Source organism: Salmo salar, chromosome 13 (assembly GCF_965601325.2).
Source record: "Salmo salar chromosome 13, fSalSal1, whole genome shotgun sequence".
In the NCBI taxonomy this organism is placed as follows: Eukaryota; Metazoa; Chordata; class Actinopteri; order Salmoniformes; family Salmonidae; genus Salmo; species Salmo salar.
Window position 1 is genome coordinate 9,312,501 of NC_138303.1, and position 16,354 is coordinate 9,328,854.

The 16,354-nt window shown below is 50.1% G+C and overlaps 1 protein-coding gene across 1 annotated transcript in view; it reads left to right on the top strand.

The window, feature by feature from the left end:
• The window catches only part of ccm2l (CCM2 like scaffold protein), a 49,424-nt gene extending 33,202 nt beyond the window's left edge, over window positions 1–16,222 (top strand). Inside the window, exons 11-12 of the mRNA XM_082959681.1 lie at window positions 175–313; window positions 13,270–16,222. Of these exons, the coding sequence (XP_082815807.1) occupies window positions 175–313; window positions 13,270–13,583 (453 nt within the window). The 3' untranslated portion in view covers window positions 13,584–16,222. The remainder of the gene's footprint in view (window positions 1–174; window positions 314–13,269) is intronic.
• The last annotated feature ends 132 nt before the right edge of the window (window positions 16,223–16,354 follow it).

The following is a 16,354-nucleotide window of genomic DNA, read 5'->3' on the forward strand; positions in this document are numbered from 1 at the left end:
AATTTGTTCTTAACTGACTTGCCTAGTTAAATAAAGGTAAAATTAAAAATTAAAATTAAAAAGATCACAGTGACACTGGGGGGGGGGGGGGGGGGGGACAGCAGTACTCTTCCCCTGTAATGTCCCTCCTTGTAATCTGTGTTTGTCCCCTTCTCTTCCCCCTGTACCACCCAGCTAAGGAGTAAGCTGAGTCCCCAGGAGCTCCAGCAATTTGCACTGCTGTTGAGAGAGTACAGGTTGGGATCTCCCATAGCTGTGTTCTGTTCTGACCTGCTACAGCTGTATGGAGATAACAGGAAGTTCCTGCTTCTGGGTAGGATAACATGCAAGCAATTCACACACACACACACACACACACACACACACACACACACACACACACACACACACACACACACACACACACACACACACACACACACACAAAAGGTGTAGTGAGACCTCGAGTTATTACGTCACATAGCTTTACCAATGTCACAGAACTGGTCTTTTAACAATGCAATGTTATATACATTAATTTCTAAACCAAATAGGGGAAACCCAGGTGAACCAGGTTCCCAAAATGTTCCATTCCTAACCCTGTTTGTAAGGCTAGCTGTAGGTGGGTTATTGTCCTTCTGAAAGGTGAATTCATCTTCCAGTGTCTGGTGGAACGCAGACTGAACCAAATTTTCCATCTAGGATTTTGCCTGTGCTTTTCATTTATTTCTTATCCTGAAAAACTCCCCAGTCCTTAACGATTACAAGCATACCCATAACATGATGCAGCCACCACTATGCTAGAAAATATGGAAAGTGGTACTTAGTAATGTATTGGAATTGACCCAAACATAACACTTTGTAATCAAGAAAAAGTTAATTGCTTTGCCACATTTTTTGCAGCATTAGTTTAGTGCCTTGTTGCACACAGGATGCATGTTATGGAATATTTTTATTCTGTACAAACTTCCTTATTTTCACTCTGTCAATTAGGTTAGTATTGTGGAGTAACTACAATGTTGTTGATCCATCCTCAGTTTTCTCCTATCACAGCCATTAAACTCTAACTGTTTTAAAGTCACCATTGGTCTCATGGTGAAATCCCTAAGCGGTTTCCTTCCTCTCCAGCAACTGAGTTAGGAAGGACACCTGTATCTTTGTAGTGACTGGGTGTATTGATACACCATCCAAAGTATAATTAATAACTTCACCATGCTCATTTTGACCCATCTACCAATAGGTGTCCTTCTTTGCGAGGTGTTGGAAACCCTCCTTGATCTTTGTGCTTTAATCTGCTCGACTGAGGGACCTTTACAGATAATTGTATGTGTGGGGTACAGAGAAGAGGTAGTTATTCAAAAATCATGTTAAACACTATTATTGAACACAGAGTGAGTCCATGCAACTTATTATGTAGACTTGATGAGCACATTTTTACTCCTAAACTTATTTAGACTTGCCGTAACAAAGGAGTTGAATACTTATTGACTCAAGACATGTCAGCTTTTCATTTTTTATCAATATTTTTGAAAGAATTTGAAAACATCATTCCACTTTGATATTATGGGATATTGTGTGTAGGCCAGTGATAAGAACATCTAAATTTAATCCATTTTAAATTCAGGCTGTAACAACAACAAAATGTGGAAAAAGTCAAGGGATGTGAATACTTTCTGAAGGCACTGTAGCTAGCCTTGCCAAAGGGAAAACATGGACCTTGAAGTTGAGGAGACTAAATGACTTGGTGTTACCTTAGATTGTAAACTGTCATGGTCAAAACATATAGATTCAATGGTTGTAAAGATGGGGAGAGGTCTGTCCGTAATAAAGAGATTCTCTGCATTTTTGACACGACACTGTAAAAAGCAAGTCCTGCAGGCTCTAGTTTAGTCTAATCTTGATTATTGTCCAGGTGTGTGGTCCAGTGCTGCAAGGAAAGACCTAGTTAAACTGCAGCTGGTCCAGAACAGAGCGGCACCCATTGCTCTTCATTATAATCAGAGGGCTGATATAAATACTATCCACGCCGGTCTCTCTTGGTTAAGAGTTGAGGAGAGACTGACAGCATCACTTCTTCTTTTTATAAGAAACATTAATGTGTTGAAAATCCCAAATTGTTTGCATAGTCAACTTACACACAGCTCTGACACACACACTTACCCCACCAGACATGCCACCAGGGGTCTTTTCACAGTCCCCAAATCCAGAACAAATTCAAGAAAGCGTACAGTATTATATAGAGCCCTTATTGCATGGAACTTCCTTTCATCTCATATTGCTGAAATAAACAGCAAACCTGGTTTAAAAAAACAGATAAAGCAACACCTCGCGGCACAACGCCTCTCCCCTATTTGACCTAGATAGATTGTGTGTATGTATTGATATGTAGGCTACGTGTGCCTTTTTAAAAATGTATGTAGTTCTGTCCTTGGGCTGTTATTGTCTATTAATGTTCTGTGTTATGTCATGTTTCATGTTCTGTGTTATTTCATGTTTCATGTTCTGTGTTATGTCATGTTTCATGTTCTGTGTTATGTCATGTTTCATGTTCTGTGTTATGTCATGTTTCATGTTCTGTATGATGTTCTGTGTTATGTCATGTTTCATGCTCTGTGTTATGTCATGTTTCATGTTATGTATGATGTCATGTTTCATGTTCTGTGTTATGTCATGTTTCATGTTCTGTATGATGTCATGTTTCATGTTCTGTGTTATGTCATGTTTCATGTTCTGTGTTATGTCATGTTTCATGTTCTGTGTTATGTCATGTTTCATGTTCTGTGTTATGTCATGTTTCATGTTCTGTGTTATGTCATGATTCATGTCCTGTGTTATGTCATGTTTCATGTTCTGTATGATGTTCTGTGTTATGTCATGTTTCATGTTCTGCGTTATGTCATGTTTCATGTTCTGCGTTATGTCATGTTTCATGTTCTGTGTGATGTCATGTTTCATGTTCTGTGTTATGTCATGTTTCATGTTCTGTGTTATGTCATGTTTCATGTTCTGTGTTATGTCATGTTTCATGTTCTGTGTTATGTCATGTTTCATGTTCTGTGTTATGTCATGTTTCATGTTCTGTATGATGTTCTGTGTTATGTCATGTTTCATGTTCTGTGTTATGTCATGTTTCATGTTCTGTGTTATGTCATGTTTCATGTTCTGTGTTATGTCATGTTTCATGCTCTGTGTTATGTCATGTTTCATGCTCTGTGTTATGTCATGTTTCATGTTCTGTGTTATGTCATGTTTCATGTTATGTCATGTTTCATGTTCTGTGTGATGTCATGTTTCATATTCTGTGTTATGTCATGTTTCATGCTCTGTGTTATGTCATGTTTCATGTTATGTGTTATGTCATGTTTCATGTTCTGTGTGATGTCATGTTTCATGTTCTGTGTTATGTCATGTTACATGTTCTGTATTGTGTCATGTTTCATGTTCTGTGTTATGTCATGTTTCATGTGCTTTGTTATGTCATGTTTCATGTTCTGTATGATGTTCTGTGTTATAATGTCATGTTTCATGTTCTGTGTTATGTCATATTTCATGTTCTGTGTTATGTCATGTTTCATGTTCTGTATGGTGTTCTGTGTTATGTCATGTTTCATGTTCTGTGTTATGTCATGTTTCATGTTCTGTATGATGTCATGTTTCATGTTCTGTGTTATGTCATGTTTCATGTTCTGTGTTATGTCATGTTTCATGTTCTGTGTTATGTCATGTTTCATGTTCTGTGTGATTTCATGTTCTGTGTGGAGCCCAGGCTTTTGTAACAGCGAATAGGGATCCGAATACCAAATAGCAGACAGAGAAATCAGAACCCTGGACAGCTACATCATACTTAGCTTACGTTGATTGAACTAAATCAATAGTTTAGTAGTCTGAAAATGTTGAAAACATTACCTTGCCTAACCATGCTGTAGGTCATGTAACTGTTTGTTAAAAACAATATGCTTTGTGGACTTCACTGGACTGAGGTTTCTATCCGGTTTTGTGATGAAACAAAAGGTGTGGTTGAATTTATTCTGCTACTGTGTCTTCTTATTGTCTCTGCCTTTAGACCTTTATATCACGGTGGCAAGACATATGAACTAACAGGTTATAGAGCAAATAATGCATTTTTCTGTTGTGTGTGACTGTATTGATGAGAGAAATAAACAGGGAGAAGGCAGAGAGAGAGAGAGAGAGAGAGAGAGAGAGAGAGAGAGAGAGAGAGAGAGAGAGAGAGAGAGAGAGAGAGAGAGAGAGAGAGAGAGAGAGAGAGAGAGAGAGAGAGAGAGAGAGAGAGAGAGAGAGAGAGAGAGAGAGAGAGAGAGAGAGAGAGAGAGAGAGAGAGAGAGAGAGAGAGAGAGAGAGAGAGAGAGAGAAGAGAGAGTTTATGTATTGTTTGCTAACCCCTGCTGTTGATTGTCAAGCCAGTCTGCAATACGGATGTGACTGGAATACAGATTCATATGAGAGCAGTGGTGTCTGATGGAAACGGCTAAACATCATGTCACACCACTTTCACACTCGGTGCCCACTTCCTATCATTCTGAACCAGGAACAACCAGAGACACTGGAGAAAGAGTAAGGGAAGAACACCACCTAGAATATATATAGTCTGAAGACAAGCCCTATTCAATAATGTTATAGCCTTGGCAGGCAGGGCCACACTAAGCCTTCCCATCATCCCATCCTTTCCCAGGTATATTCATTCATTCACTCATTCAGCAAAACTAGTCACCAGATGTGGGCTAGCTATAACCCCATAATAAGTCCTCTTGTCTCCCTGCCTGTTCCCTAGGACTGACTGTTCCCCTGTGTCCTCCCTAGGACTGACTGTTCCCCTGTCTCTGTTCACCAGGACTGACTGTCTCCCTGTCTCCTCCCCAATAATGACTGTTCCCCTGTCTCTGTTCCCTAGGACTGACTGTTCCCCTGTCTCTGTTCACCAGGACTGACTGTCTCCCTGTCTCCTCCCCAATAATGACTGTTCCCCTGTCTCTGTTCCCTAGGACTGACTGTTCCCCTGTCTCTGTTCCCTAGGACTGACTGTTCCCCTGTCTCTGTTCCCCAGGACTGACTGTTCCCCTGTCTCTGTTCCCTAGGACTGACTGTTCCCCTGTCTCTGTTCCCTAGGACTGACTGTTCCCCTGTCTCTGTTCCCTAGGACTGACTGTTCCCCTGTCTCTGTTCCCTAGGACTGACTGTTCCCCTGTCTCTGTTCCCCAGGACTGACTGTTCCCCTGTCTCCTCCCCAATAATGACTGTTCCCCTGTCTCTGTTCCCTAGGACTGACTGTTCCCCTGTCTCTGTTCCCCAGGACTGACTGTTCCCCTGTCTCTGTTCCCTAGGACTGACTGTTCCCCTGTCTCCTCCCCAATAATGACTGTTCCCCTGTCTCTGTTCCCTAGGACTGACTGTTCCCCTGTCTCTGTTCCCCAGGACTGACTGTTCCCCTGTCTCTGTTCCCTAGGACTGACTGTTCCCCTGTCTCTGTTCCCTAGGACTGACTGTTCCCCTGTCTCCTCCCCAATAATGACTGTTCCCCTGTCTCTGTTCCCTAGGACTGACTGTTCCCCTGTCTCTGTTCCCCAGGACTGACTGTTCCCCTGTCTCTGTTCCCCAGGACTGACTGTTCCCCTGTCTCCTCCCCAATAATGACTGTTCCCCTGTCTCTGTTCCCTAGGACTGACTGTTCCCCTGTCTCTGTTCCCCAGGACTGACTGTTCCCCTGTCTCTGTTCCCCAGGACTGACTGTTCCCCTGTCTCTGTTCCCTAGGACTGACTGTTCCCCTGTCTCTGTTCCCTAGGACTGACTGTTCCCCTGTCTCCTCCCCAATAATGACTGTTCCCCTGTCTCTGTTCCCTAGGACTGACTGTTCCCCTGTCTCTGTTCCCTGGGACTGACTGTTCCCCTGTCTCTGTTCACCAGGACTGACTGTTCCCCTGTCTCTGTTCCCTAGGACTGACTGTTCCCCTGGCTCTGTTCCCTAGGACTGACTGTTCCCCTGTCTCTGTTCCCTAGGACTGACTGTTCCCCTGTCTCTGTTCCCTAGGACTGGCTTTTCCCCTGTCTCTGTTCCCTAGGACTGACTGTTCACCTGTCTCTGTTCCCTAGGACTGACTGTTCTCCTGTCTCCTCCCCAATAATGACTGTTCCCCTGTCTCTGTTCCCTAGGACTGACTGTTCCCCTGTCTCTGTTCCCCAGGACTGACAGTTCCCCTGTCTCTGTTCCCCAGGACTGACTGTTCCCCTGTCTCCGTTCCCCAGGACTGACTGTTCCCCTGTCTCTGTTCCCTAGGACTGACTTTTCCCCTGTCTCTGTTCCCTAGGACTGACTGTTCCCCTGTCTCTGTTCCCTAGGACTGACTTTTCCCCTGTCTCTGTTCCCTAGGACTGACTGTTCCCCTTCCTCTGTTCCCCAGGACTGACTGTTCCCCTGTCTCTGTTCCCTAGGACTGACTGTTCCCCTGTCTCTGTTCCCTAGGACTGACTGTTCCCCTGTCTCTGTTCCCCAGGACTGACTGTTCCCCTGTCTCTGTTCCCCAGGACTGACTGTTCCCCTGTCTCTGTTCCCCAGGACTGACTGTTCCCCTGTCTCTGTTCCCTAGGACTGACTGTTCCCCTGTTTCTGTTCCCTAGGACTGACTGTTCCCCTGTCTCTGTTCCCTAGGACTGACTGTTCCCCTGTCTCTGTTCCCTAGGACTGACTGTTCCCCTGTCTCTGTTCCCTAGGACTGACTGTTCCCCTGTCTCTGTTCCCTAGGACTGACTGTTCCCCTGTCTCTGTTCCCTAGGACTGACTGTTCCCCTGTCTCTGTTCCCCAGGACTGACTGTTCCCCTGTCTCTGTTCCCTAGGACTGGCATTTCCACTGTCTTTGTTCCCTAGGACTGACTGTTCCCCTGTCTCTGTTCCCTAGGACTGACTGTTCCCCTGTCTCCTTCCCAATAATGACTGTTCCCCTGTCTCAGTTCCCAAGGACTGACTGTTCTCCTGTCTCTGTTCCCCAGGACTGACTGTTCCCCTGTCTCTGTTCCCCAGGACTGACTGTTCCCCTGTCTCTGTTCCCTAGGACTGACTGTTCCCCTGTCTCTGTTCCCTAGGATTGACTGTTCCCCTGTCTCTGTTCCCTAGGACTGACTGTTCCTCTGTCTCTGTTCCCTAGGACTGACTGTTCCCCTGTCTCTGTTCCATAGGACTGACTGTTTCCCCGTCTCTGTTCCCTAGGACTGACTGTTCCCCTGTCTCTGTTCGCCAGGACTGGCTGTTCCCCTGTCTCCTCCCCAATAACGACTGTTCCCCTGTCTCTGTTCCCCAGGACTGACTGTTCTCCTGTCTCTGTTCCCCAGGACTGGCTGTTCCCCTGTCTCTGTTCCCCAGGACTGACTGTTCCCCTGTCTCTGTTCCCTAGGACTGACTGTTCCCCTGTCTCCTCCCCAATAATGACTGTTCCCCTGTCTCTGTTCTCTAGGACTGACTGTTCCCCTGTCTCTGTTCCCTGGGACTGACTGTTCCCATGTCTCTGTTCCCCAGGACTGACTGTTCCCCTGTCTCTGTTCCCCAGGACTGACTGTTCCACTGTCTCTGTTCCCTAGGACTGACTGTTCCCCTGTCTCCTCCCCAATAACGAATGTTCCCCTGTCTCTGTTCCCCAGGACTGACTGTTCTCCTGTCTCTGTTCCCTAGGACTGACTGTTCCCCTGTCTCTGTTCCCTAGGACTGACTGTTTCTCCTGTCTCCTCCCCAATAATGACTGTTCCCCTGTCTCTGTTCCCTAGGACTGACTGTTCCCCTGTCTCTGTTCCCCAGGACTGACTGTTCCCCTGTCTCTGTTCCCTAGGACTGACTGTTCCCCTGTCTCTGTTCCCTGGGACTGACTGTTCCCCTGTCTCTGTTCCCTAGGACTGACTGTTCCCCTGTCTCTGTTCCCTAGGACTGACTGTTCGCCTGTCTCTGTTCCCTAGGACTGACTGTTCCCCTGTCTCTGTTCCCTAGGACTGACTGTTCTCCTGTCTCCTCCCCAATAATGACTTTTTCCCTGTCTCTGTTCCATAGGACTGACTGTTCCCCTGTCTCTATTCCCTAGGACTGGCTTTTCCCCTGTCTCTGTTCCCTAGGACTGACTGTTCACCCTGTCCTCTGTTCCCTAGGACTGACTGTTCTCCTGTCTCCTCCCCAATAATGACTGTTCCCCCTGTCTCTGTTCCCTAGGACTGACTGTTTCCCCTGTCTCTGTTCCCCAGGACTGACTGTTCCCCTGTCTCTGTTCCCTAGGACTGACTGTTCCCCTGTCTCTGTTCCCTGGGACTGACTGTTCCCCTGTCTCTGTTCCCTAGGACTGACTGTTCCCCTGTCTCTGTTCCCTAGGACTGACTGTTCGCCTGTCTCTGTTCCCTAGGACTGACTGTTCCCATGTTCTCTGTTCCCCAGGACTGACTGTTCCCCTGTCTCTGTTCCCTAGGACTGGCTGTTCCCATGTCTCTGTTCCCTGGGACTGACTGTTCCCCTGTCTCTGTTCCCTGGGACTGACTGTTCCCATGTCTCTGTTCCCCAGGACTGACTGTTCCCCCTGTCTCTGTTCTCTAGGACTGACTGTTCCCCACTGTCTCTGTTCCCTGGGACTGACTGTTCCCAATGTCTCTGTTCCCCAGGACTGACTGTTCCCCTGTCTCTGTTTCCCCAGGACTGACTGTTCCACTGTCTCTGTTCCCTAGGACTGACTGTTCCCCTGTCTCCTCCCCAATAATGACTGTTCCCCTGTCTCTGTTCCCCAGGACTGACTGTTCTCCTGTCTCTGTTCCCTAGGACTGACTGTTCCCCTGTCTCTGTTCCCTAGGACTGACTGTTCTCCTGTCTCCTCCCCAATAATGACTTTTTCCCTGTCTCTGTTCCATAGGACTGACTGTTCCCCTGTCTCTGTTCCCTAGGACTGGCTTTTCCCCTGTCTCTGTTCCCTAGGACTGACTGTTCACCTGTCTCTGTTCCCTAGGACTGACTGTTCTCCTGTCTCCTCCCCAATAATGACTGTTCCCCTGTCTCTGTTCCCTAGGACTGACTGTTCCCCTGTCTCTGTTCCCCAGGACTGACTGTTCCCCTGTCTCTGTTCCCTAGGACTGACTGTTCCCCTGTCTCTGTTCCCTGGGACTGACTGTTCCCCTGTCTCTGTTCCCTAGGACTGACTGTTCCCCTGTCTCTGTTCCCTAGGACTGACTGTTCGCCTGTCTCTGTTCCCTAGGACTGACTGTTCCTCTGCCTCTGTTCCCCAGGACTGACTGTTCCCCTGTCTCTGTTCACCAGGACTGACTGTTCCCCTGTCTCTGTTCCCTAGGACTGACTGTTCCCCTGTCTCTGTTCCCTAGGACTGACTGTTCCCCCTGTCTCTGTTCCCTAGGACTGACTGTTCCCCTGTCTCTGTTCCCTAGGACTGACTGTTCCCCTGTCTCTGTTCCCTAGGACTGACTGTTCCCCTGTCTCTGTTCCCTGGGACTGACTGTTCCCCTGTCTCTGTTCCCTAGGACTGACTGTTCCCCTGTCTCTGTTCCCTAGGACTGACTGTTCCCCTGTCTCCTCCCCAATAATGACTGTTCCCCCTGTCTCTGTTCCCTAGGACTGACTGTTCCCCTGTCTCTATTCCCTAGGACTGACTGTTCCCCTGTCTCTGTTCCCTAGGACTGACTGTTCTCCTGTCTCCTCCCCAATAATGACTGTTCCCCCTGTCTCTGTTACCTAGGACTGACTGTTCCCCCCTGTCTCTGTTCCCCAGGACTGACTGTTCCCCTGTCTCTGTTCCCTAGGACTGACTGTTCCCCTGTCTCTGTTCCCTAGGACTGACTGTTCCCCTGTCTCTGTTCCCTAGGACTGACTGTTCCCCTGTCTCTGTTCCCCAGGATCTGACTGTTCTCCTGTCTCTGTTCCCTAGGACTGACTGGTTCCCACTGGTCCTCTGTTCCCTAGGACTGACTGTTTCCCCTGTCTCCTCCCCAATAATGACTGTTCCCCTGTCTCTGTTTCCATAGGACTGACTGTTCCCCTGTCTCTGTTCCCCAGGACTGACTGTTCCCCTGTCTCTGTTCCCTAGGACTGACTGTTCCCCTGTCTCTGTTCCCTAGGACTGACTGTTCCCCTGTCTCTGTTCCCTAGGACTGACTGTTCCCCTGTCTCTGTTCCCTAGGACTGACTGTTCCCCTGTCTCTGTTCCCTAGGACTGACTGTTCCCCTGTCTCTGTTCCCTAGGACTGACTGTTCCCCCTGTCTCCTCCCCAATAATGACTGTCCCCCTGTCTCTGTTCTCTAGGACTGGACTGTTCCCCTGTCTCATTTCCCTAGGACTGACTGTTCTCCTGTCTCCTCCCCCAATAATGACTGTTCTCCCCTGTCTCTGTTCCCTAGGACTGACTGTTCCCCTGTCTCCTCCCCAATAATGACTGTTCCCCTGTCTCTGTTCCATAGGACTGACTGTTCCCCTGTCTCTGTTCCCTAGGACTGACTGTTCCCCTGTCTCTGTTCCCTAGGACTGACTGTTCCCCTGTCTCTGTTCCCTAGGACTGACTGTTCCCCTGTCTTTGTTCCCTAGGACTGACTGTTCCCCTGTCTCTGTTCCCTAGGACTGACTGTTCCCCTGTCTCTGTTCGCTAGGACTGACTGTTCCCCTGTCTCTGTTCCCTAGGACTGACTGTTCCCCTGTCTCTGTTCCCTAGGACTGACTGTTCCCCTGTCTCTGTTCCCTAGGACTGACTGTTCCCCTGTCTCTGTTCCCTAGGACTGACTGTTCCCCCACCTCTGTTCCCTAGGACTGACTGTTCCCCTGTCTCTGTTCCCCAAGACTGGCTGTTCCCCTGTCTCCTCCCCAATAATGACTGTTCTCCTGTCTCTGTTCCCTAGGACTGACTGTTTCCCGGTCTCAGTTCCCTAGGACTGACTATTGCCCTGTCTCTATCGACCCTAGGACTGACTGTTCCCCTGTCTCTGTTCCCCAGGACTGGCTGTTCCCCTGTCTCTGTTCTCTAGGACTGACTGTTCCCCTGTCTCTGTTCCCTAGGACTGACTGTTCCCCTGTCTCTGTTCCCCAGGACTGACTGTTCCCCTGTCTCTGTTCCCTAGGACTGACTGTTCCTCTGTCTCTGTTCCCTAGGACTGACTGTTCCCCTGTCTCCTCCCCAATAATGACTGTTCCCCTGTCTCTGTTCCCTTGGACTGACTGTTCCCCTGTCTCCTCCCCAATAATGACTGTTCCCCTGTCTCTGTTCCCTAGGACTAACTGTTCCCCTGTCTCTGTTCTCTAGGACTGACTGTTCCCCTGTCTCTGTTCCCTAGGACTGCCTGTTCCCCTGTCTCTGTTCCCTAGGACTGACTGTTCCCCTGTCTCTGTTCCCCAGGACTGACTGTTCCCCTGTCTCTGTTCCCCAGGACTGACTGTTCTCCTGTCTCCTCCCCAATAATGACTGTTTCCCTGTCTCTGTTCCCTAGGACTGACTGTTCCCCTGTCTCTGTTCCCCAGGACTGACTGTTCTCCTGTCTCCTCCCCAATAATGACTGTTTCCCTGTCTCTGTTCCCTAGGACTGACTGTTCCCCTGTCTCTGTTCCCTAGGACTGACTGTTCCCCTGTCTCTGTTCCCTAGGACTGACTGTTCCCCTGTCTCCTCCCCAATAATGACTGTTCCCCTGTCTCTGTTCCCTAGGACTAACTGTTCCCCTGTCTCTGTTCTCTAGGACTGACTGTTCCCCTGTCTCTGTTCCCCAGGACTGACTGTTCCCCTGTCTCTGTTCCCTAGGACTGACTGTTCCCCTGTCTCTGTTCCGTAGGATGACTGTTCCCCTGTCTCTGTTCCCTAGGACTGACTGTTCCCCCGTCTCTGTTCCCTAGGACTGACTGTTCCCCTGTCTCTGTTCCCCAGGACTGGCTGTTCCCCTGTCTCCTCCCCAATAATGACTGTTCCCCTGTCTCTGTTCCCCAGGACTGACTGTTCCCCTGTCTCTGTTCCCTAGGATGACTGTTCTCATGTCTCTGTTCCCTAGGACTGACTGTTCCCCTGTCTGTGTTCCCTAGGACTGACTGTTCCCCTGTCTCTGTTCCCCAGGACTGACTGTTCCCCTGTCTCTGTTCCCTAGGATGACTGTTCCCATGTCTCTGTTCCCTAGGACTGACTGTTCCCCTGTCTCTGTTCTCTAGGACTGACTGTTCCCCTGTCTCTGTTCCCTAGGACTGACTGTTCCCCTGTCTCTGTTCCCTAGGACTGACTGTTCCCCTGTCTCTGTTCCCTAGGTCTGACTGTTCCCCTGTCTCTGTTCCCTAGGACTGACTGTTCCCCTGTCTCTGTTCCCTAGGACTGACTGTTCCCCTGTCTCTGTTCCCCAGGACTGACTGTTCCCCTGTCTCTGTTCCCCAGGACTGACTGTTCCTCTGTCTCTGTTCCCTAGGACTGACTGTACCCCTGTCTCCTCCCCAATAATGACTGTTCCCCTGTCTCTGTTCCCTAGGACTGACTGTTCCCCTGTCTCCTCCCCAATAATGACTGTTCCCCTGTCTCTGTTCCATAGGACTGACTGTTCCCCTGTCTCTGTTCCCCAGGACTGACTGTTCCCCTGTCTCTGTTCCCTAGGACTGACTGTTCCCCTGTCTCTGTTCCCCAGGACTGACTGTTCCCCTGTCTCTGTTCCCTAGGACTGACTGTTCCCCTGTCTCCTCCCCAATAATTACTGTTCCCCTGTCTCTGTTCCCCAGGACTGACTGTTCCCCTGTCTCTGTTCCCTAGGACTGACTGTTCCCCTGTCTCTGTTCCCTAGGACTGACTGTTCCCCTGTCTCTGTTCCCCAGGACTGACTGTTCCCCTGTCTCTGTTCCCTAGGATGACTGTTCCCCTGTCTCTGTTCCCTAGGACTGACTGTTCCCCTGTCTCTGTTCCCCAGGACTGGCTGTTCCCCTGTCTCCTCCCCAATAATGACTGTTCCCCTGTCTCTGTTCCCTAGGACTGACTGTTCCCCTGTCTCTGTTCCCCAGGACTGACTGTTTCCCCTGTCTCTGTTCCCTAGGACTGACTGTTCCTCCTGTCTCTGTTCCCCAGGACTGACTGTTCCCCTGTCTCCTCCCCAATAATGACTGTTCCCCTGTCTCTGTTCCCTAGGAACCAACTGCCCTAACTGTTCCCCTGTCTCTGTTCTCTAGGACTGACTGTTCCCCTGTCTCTGTTCCCTAGGACTGGCTGTTCCCCTGTCTCTGTTCCCTGGAACTGACTGTTCCCATCTCGGGTTCCCCAGGCACTAAGTCTGACTGTGTCTTCCTCTCTGTCTCTTTCCTCCAGGCATGCGTCCTTTCATCCCAGACAAGGACGTGGGCGTTTTCGAGAGCTTCCTAGAAGGCATCGGGATCCGGGAGGGGGGCATTCTGACGGACAGCTTCGGCCGGATCAAACGGAGCATGAGCAGTACGGCGGCGACGGCCGTCCGGGGTTACGACAGCTGGTCACTCCCCTCGGGCTCGCAGGACTTCAACCGCAGGATCAGTGACATCACACACGACATCGAGGCCCTGGGGTTTCAACATGAACATGGGGGGTGGCAGGGAGAGCAGGGGGGGTGTCAGGGAGATATAGAGGAGGAGGATTATTATCTGTGAAGGAGTGGTGGGGTCGTTGTGGAACAGAAATGTAGTCGTTTTGCCGTGTTTATCCACAATATCATGAACACACTCATGTAAACACACACCACACACGAGACTGAGATTAGCCACAGGGTCAGCCACAGGGTCAGCCTCAGGGTCAGCCACAGAGTCAGCCACAGGGTCAGCCACAGGGTCAGCCACAGGGTCAGCCACAGGGTCAGCCACAGAGACAGCCACAGGGTCAGCCACAGGGACAGCCACAGTGACAGCCACAGGGTCAGCCACAGGGTCAGCCACAGGGTCAGCCACAGGGTCGGCCTCAGGGTCAGCCTCAGGGTCAGCCACAGAGTCAGCCACAGGGTCAGCCACAGGGTCAGCCACAGGGTCAGCCACAGAGACAGCCACAGGGTCAGCCACAGGGTCAGCCACAGGGTCAGCCTCAGGCCACAGGGTCAGCCACAGGGTCAGCCTCAGAGTCAGCCACAGGGTCAGCCTCAGGGTCAGCCTCAGGGTCAGCCTCAGAGTCAGCCACAGGGTCAGCCTCAGGGTCAGCCTCAGGGTCAGCCACAGGGTCAGCCACAGGGTCAGCCACAGAGTCAGCCACAGGGTCAGCCACAGGGTCAGCCACAGGGTCAGCCACAGGGACAGCCACAGAGACAGCCACAGAGACAGCCACAGGGTCAGCCACAGGGTCAGCCACAGGGTCAGCCTCAGAGTCAGCCACAGGGTCAGCCTCAGGGTCAGCCTCAGGGTCAGCCACAGAGTCAGCCACAGGGTCAGCCACAGGGTCAGCCACAGGGTCAGCCACAGAGACAGCCACAGGGTCAGCCACAGGGTCAGCCTCAGGGTCAGCCACAGAGTCAGCCACAGAGTCAGCCACACAGTCAGCCTCAGGGTCAGCCTCAGGGTCAGCCACAGGGTCAGCCACATGGTCAGCCACATGGTCAGCCACAGGGTCAGCCACAGGGTCAGCCACAGGGTCAGCCACAGGGTCAGCCACAGGGTCAGCCTCAGGGTCAGCCACAGGGTCAGCCACATGGTCAGCCACAGGGTCAGCCTCAGCCTCAGGGTCAGCCACAGGGTCAGCCACAGAGACAGTCACAGGGTCAGCCACAGGGTCAGCCTCAGAGTCAGCCACAGGGTCAGCCTCAGGGTCAGCCTCAGGGTCAGCCACAGGGTCAGCCACAGGGTCAGCCTCAGGGTCAGCCACAGGGTCAGCCACAGAGTCAGGGGCACAACGGCAGTAGGTGGCACCTGAGTCATGAGACTGAGTGGCCATCTTTTAGTTTCCATATCAGTAGCTTAACTCTCATTGAGGACGTAGTGAGTCACCAAGTGGTAAACATTATTTTGTCCCTCTAACTCATTTAGTGATAGGGCTCTGGTCAGAAGAAGGGCACTATGTAGGGAATAGGGGGCCATAGGGCTCTGGTCAAAACAAGGGCACTATGTAGGGAATAGGGGGCTATTTGGGATGTGACCTGTGTAATCCTCATACACTCACAGAAAAGGTGCTACCGAGAACCTAAAAGGCTTCTTTGGCTGTCTTCATAGGAGAACCCTTTGAAGAACCCTTTTTGGTTCCAGGTACAGTAGAACCCTTTCCACAAAGGCAAAGACCACTGCCTGGTTCTGTAGACAATCAGGGAACCCTTTGTTCTGAGACGGTAGAGACCACTGCCTGGTTCTGTTGTGTGTAGTGCACTACGACAGAGTCCTATTGGTCCTGGTCAAAAGTAGTGCACGATGTAGGGAATAGGGTTCCATTTGGGACATAAACAAGCACTTTGCATCAAGAATGCCTTTGGATCCAACTCATTTACATGCTATTTGCATCCGGGATTGGGCACCATGCCTAGCATTAATGAATAACGAGAGAGAGAGAGAGAGAGAGAGAGAGAGAGAGAGAGAGAGAGAGAGAGAGAGAGAGAGAGAGAGAGAGAGAGAGAGAGAGAGAGAGAGAGAGAGAGAGAGAGAGAGAGAGAGAGAGAGAGAGAGAGAGAGAGAGAGAGAGAGAGAGAGAGAGAGAGAGAGAGAGAGAGAGAGAGAGAGAGAGAGAGAGAGAGAGAGACTCCTCCTGCAAGTAGTGCACTACTTTGACCAGGACCCACAGGGTAGTGCACTACTTTAACCAGGGCCCATAGGGTAGTGCACTTCTTTGACCGGGGCCCTATGGGGGAATAGGGTGCCAGTTTTGAAGGAGCCATAAAGAGGGATGATGTTTCTGTGCTGCACATTAATCTGAAAGAGCAAACTGCATGACACACACACACACACACACACACAGGCACACACACACACACAGACACATACACACAAATACTCCCTGGTGGCACTGCTGACCTTCCCAGAATCCCTAGTTTCTGTCCCCTGGCTGCAGCCACTGTGTGTGTGTGTGTGTGTGTGTGTGTGTGTGTGTGTGTGTGTGTGTGTGTGACTGCACAGCCTATGATCATCAAGGGTTGCCTGTGCCTACCACGTCTCCCTGCCTGATGTCATGTCACCAGTCTGCAGACAGGGCAGGCTGGACACAGAGAGACCACATCATGTTGGTGGTTTGGACGTCTTCTCACCATCTTTCTGATGATTGGTTACACAATAGGCAGCTTGAATACAAGTTCATATTACATTTTGCAATAAAGAATGTTTTAGTATTTTGTGTATAATGGTGTATTAGGGATTTAAAATTGTGTGTGCCTGTGTATGTGTGTGTGTGTGCCTGCGTATGTGTGCCTGTGTGTGTCTGTGCGTGTTTGTGTGCCTGTGTGTGCCTGTGTGTGTGTGTG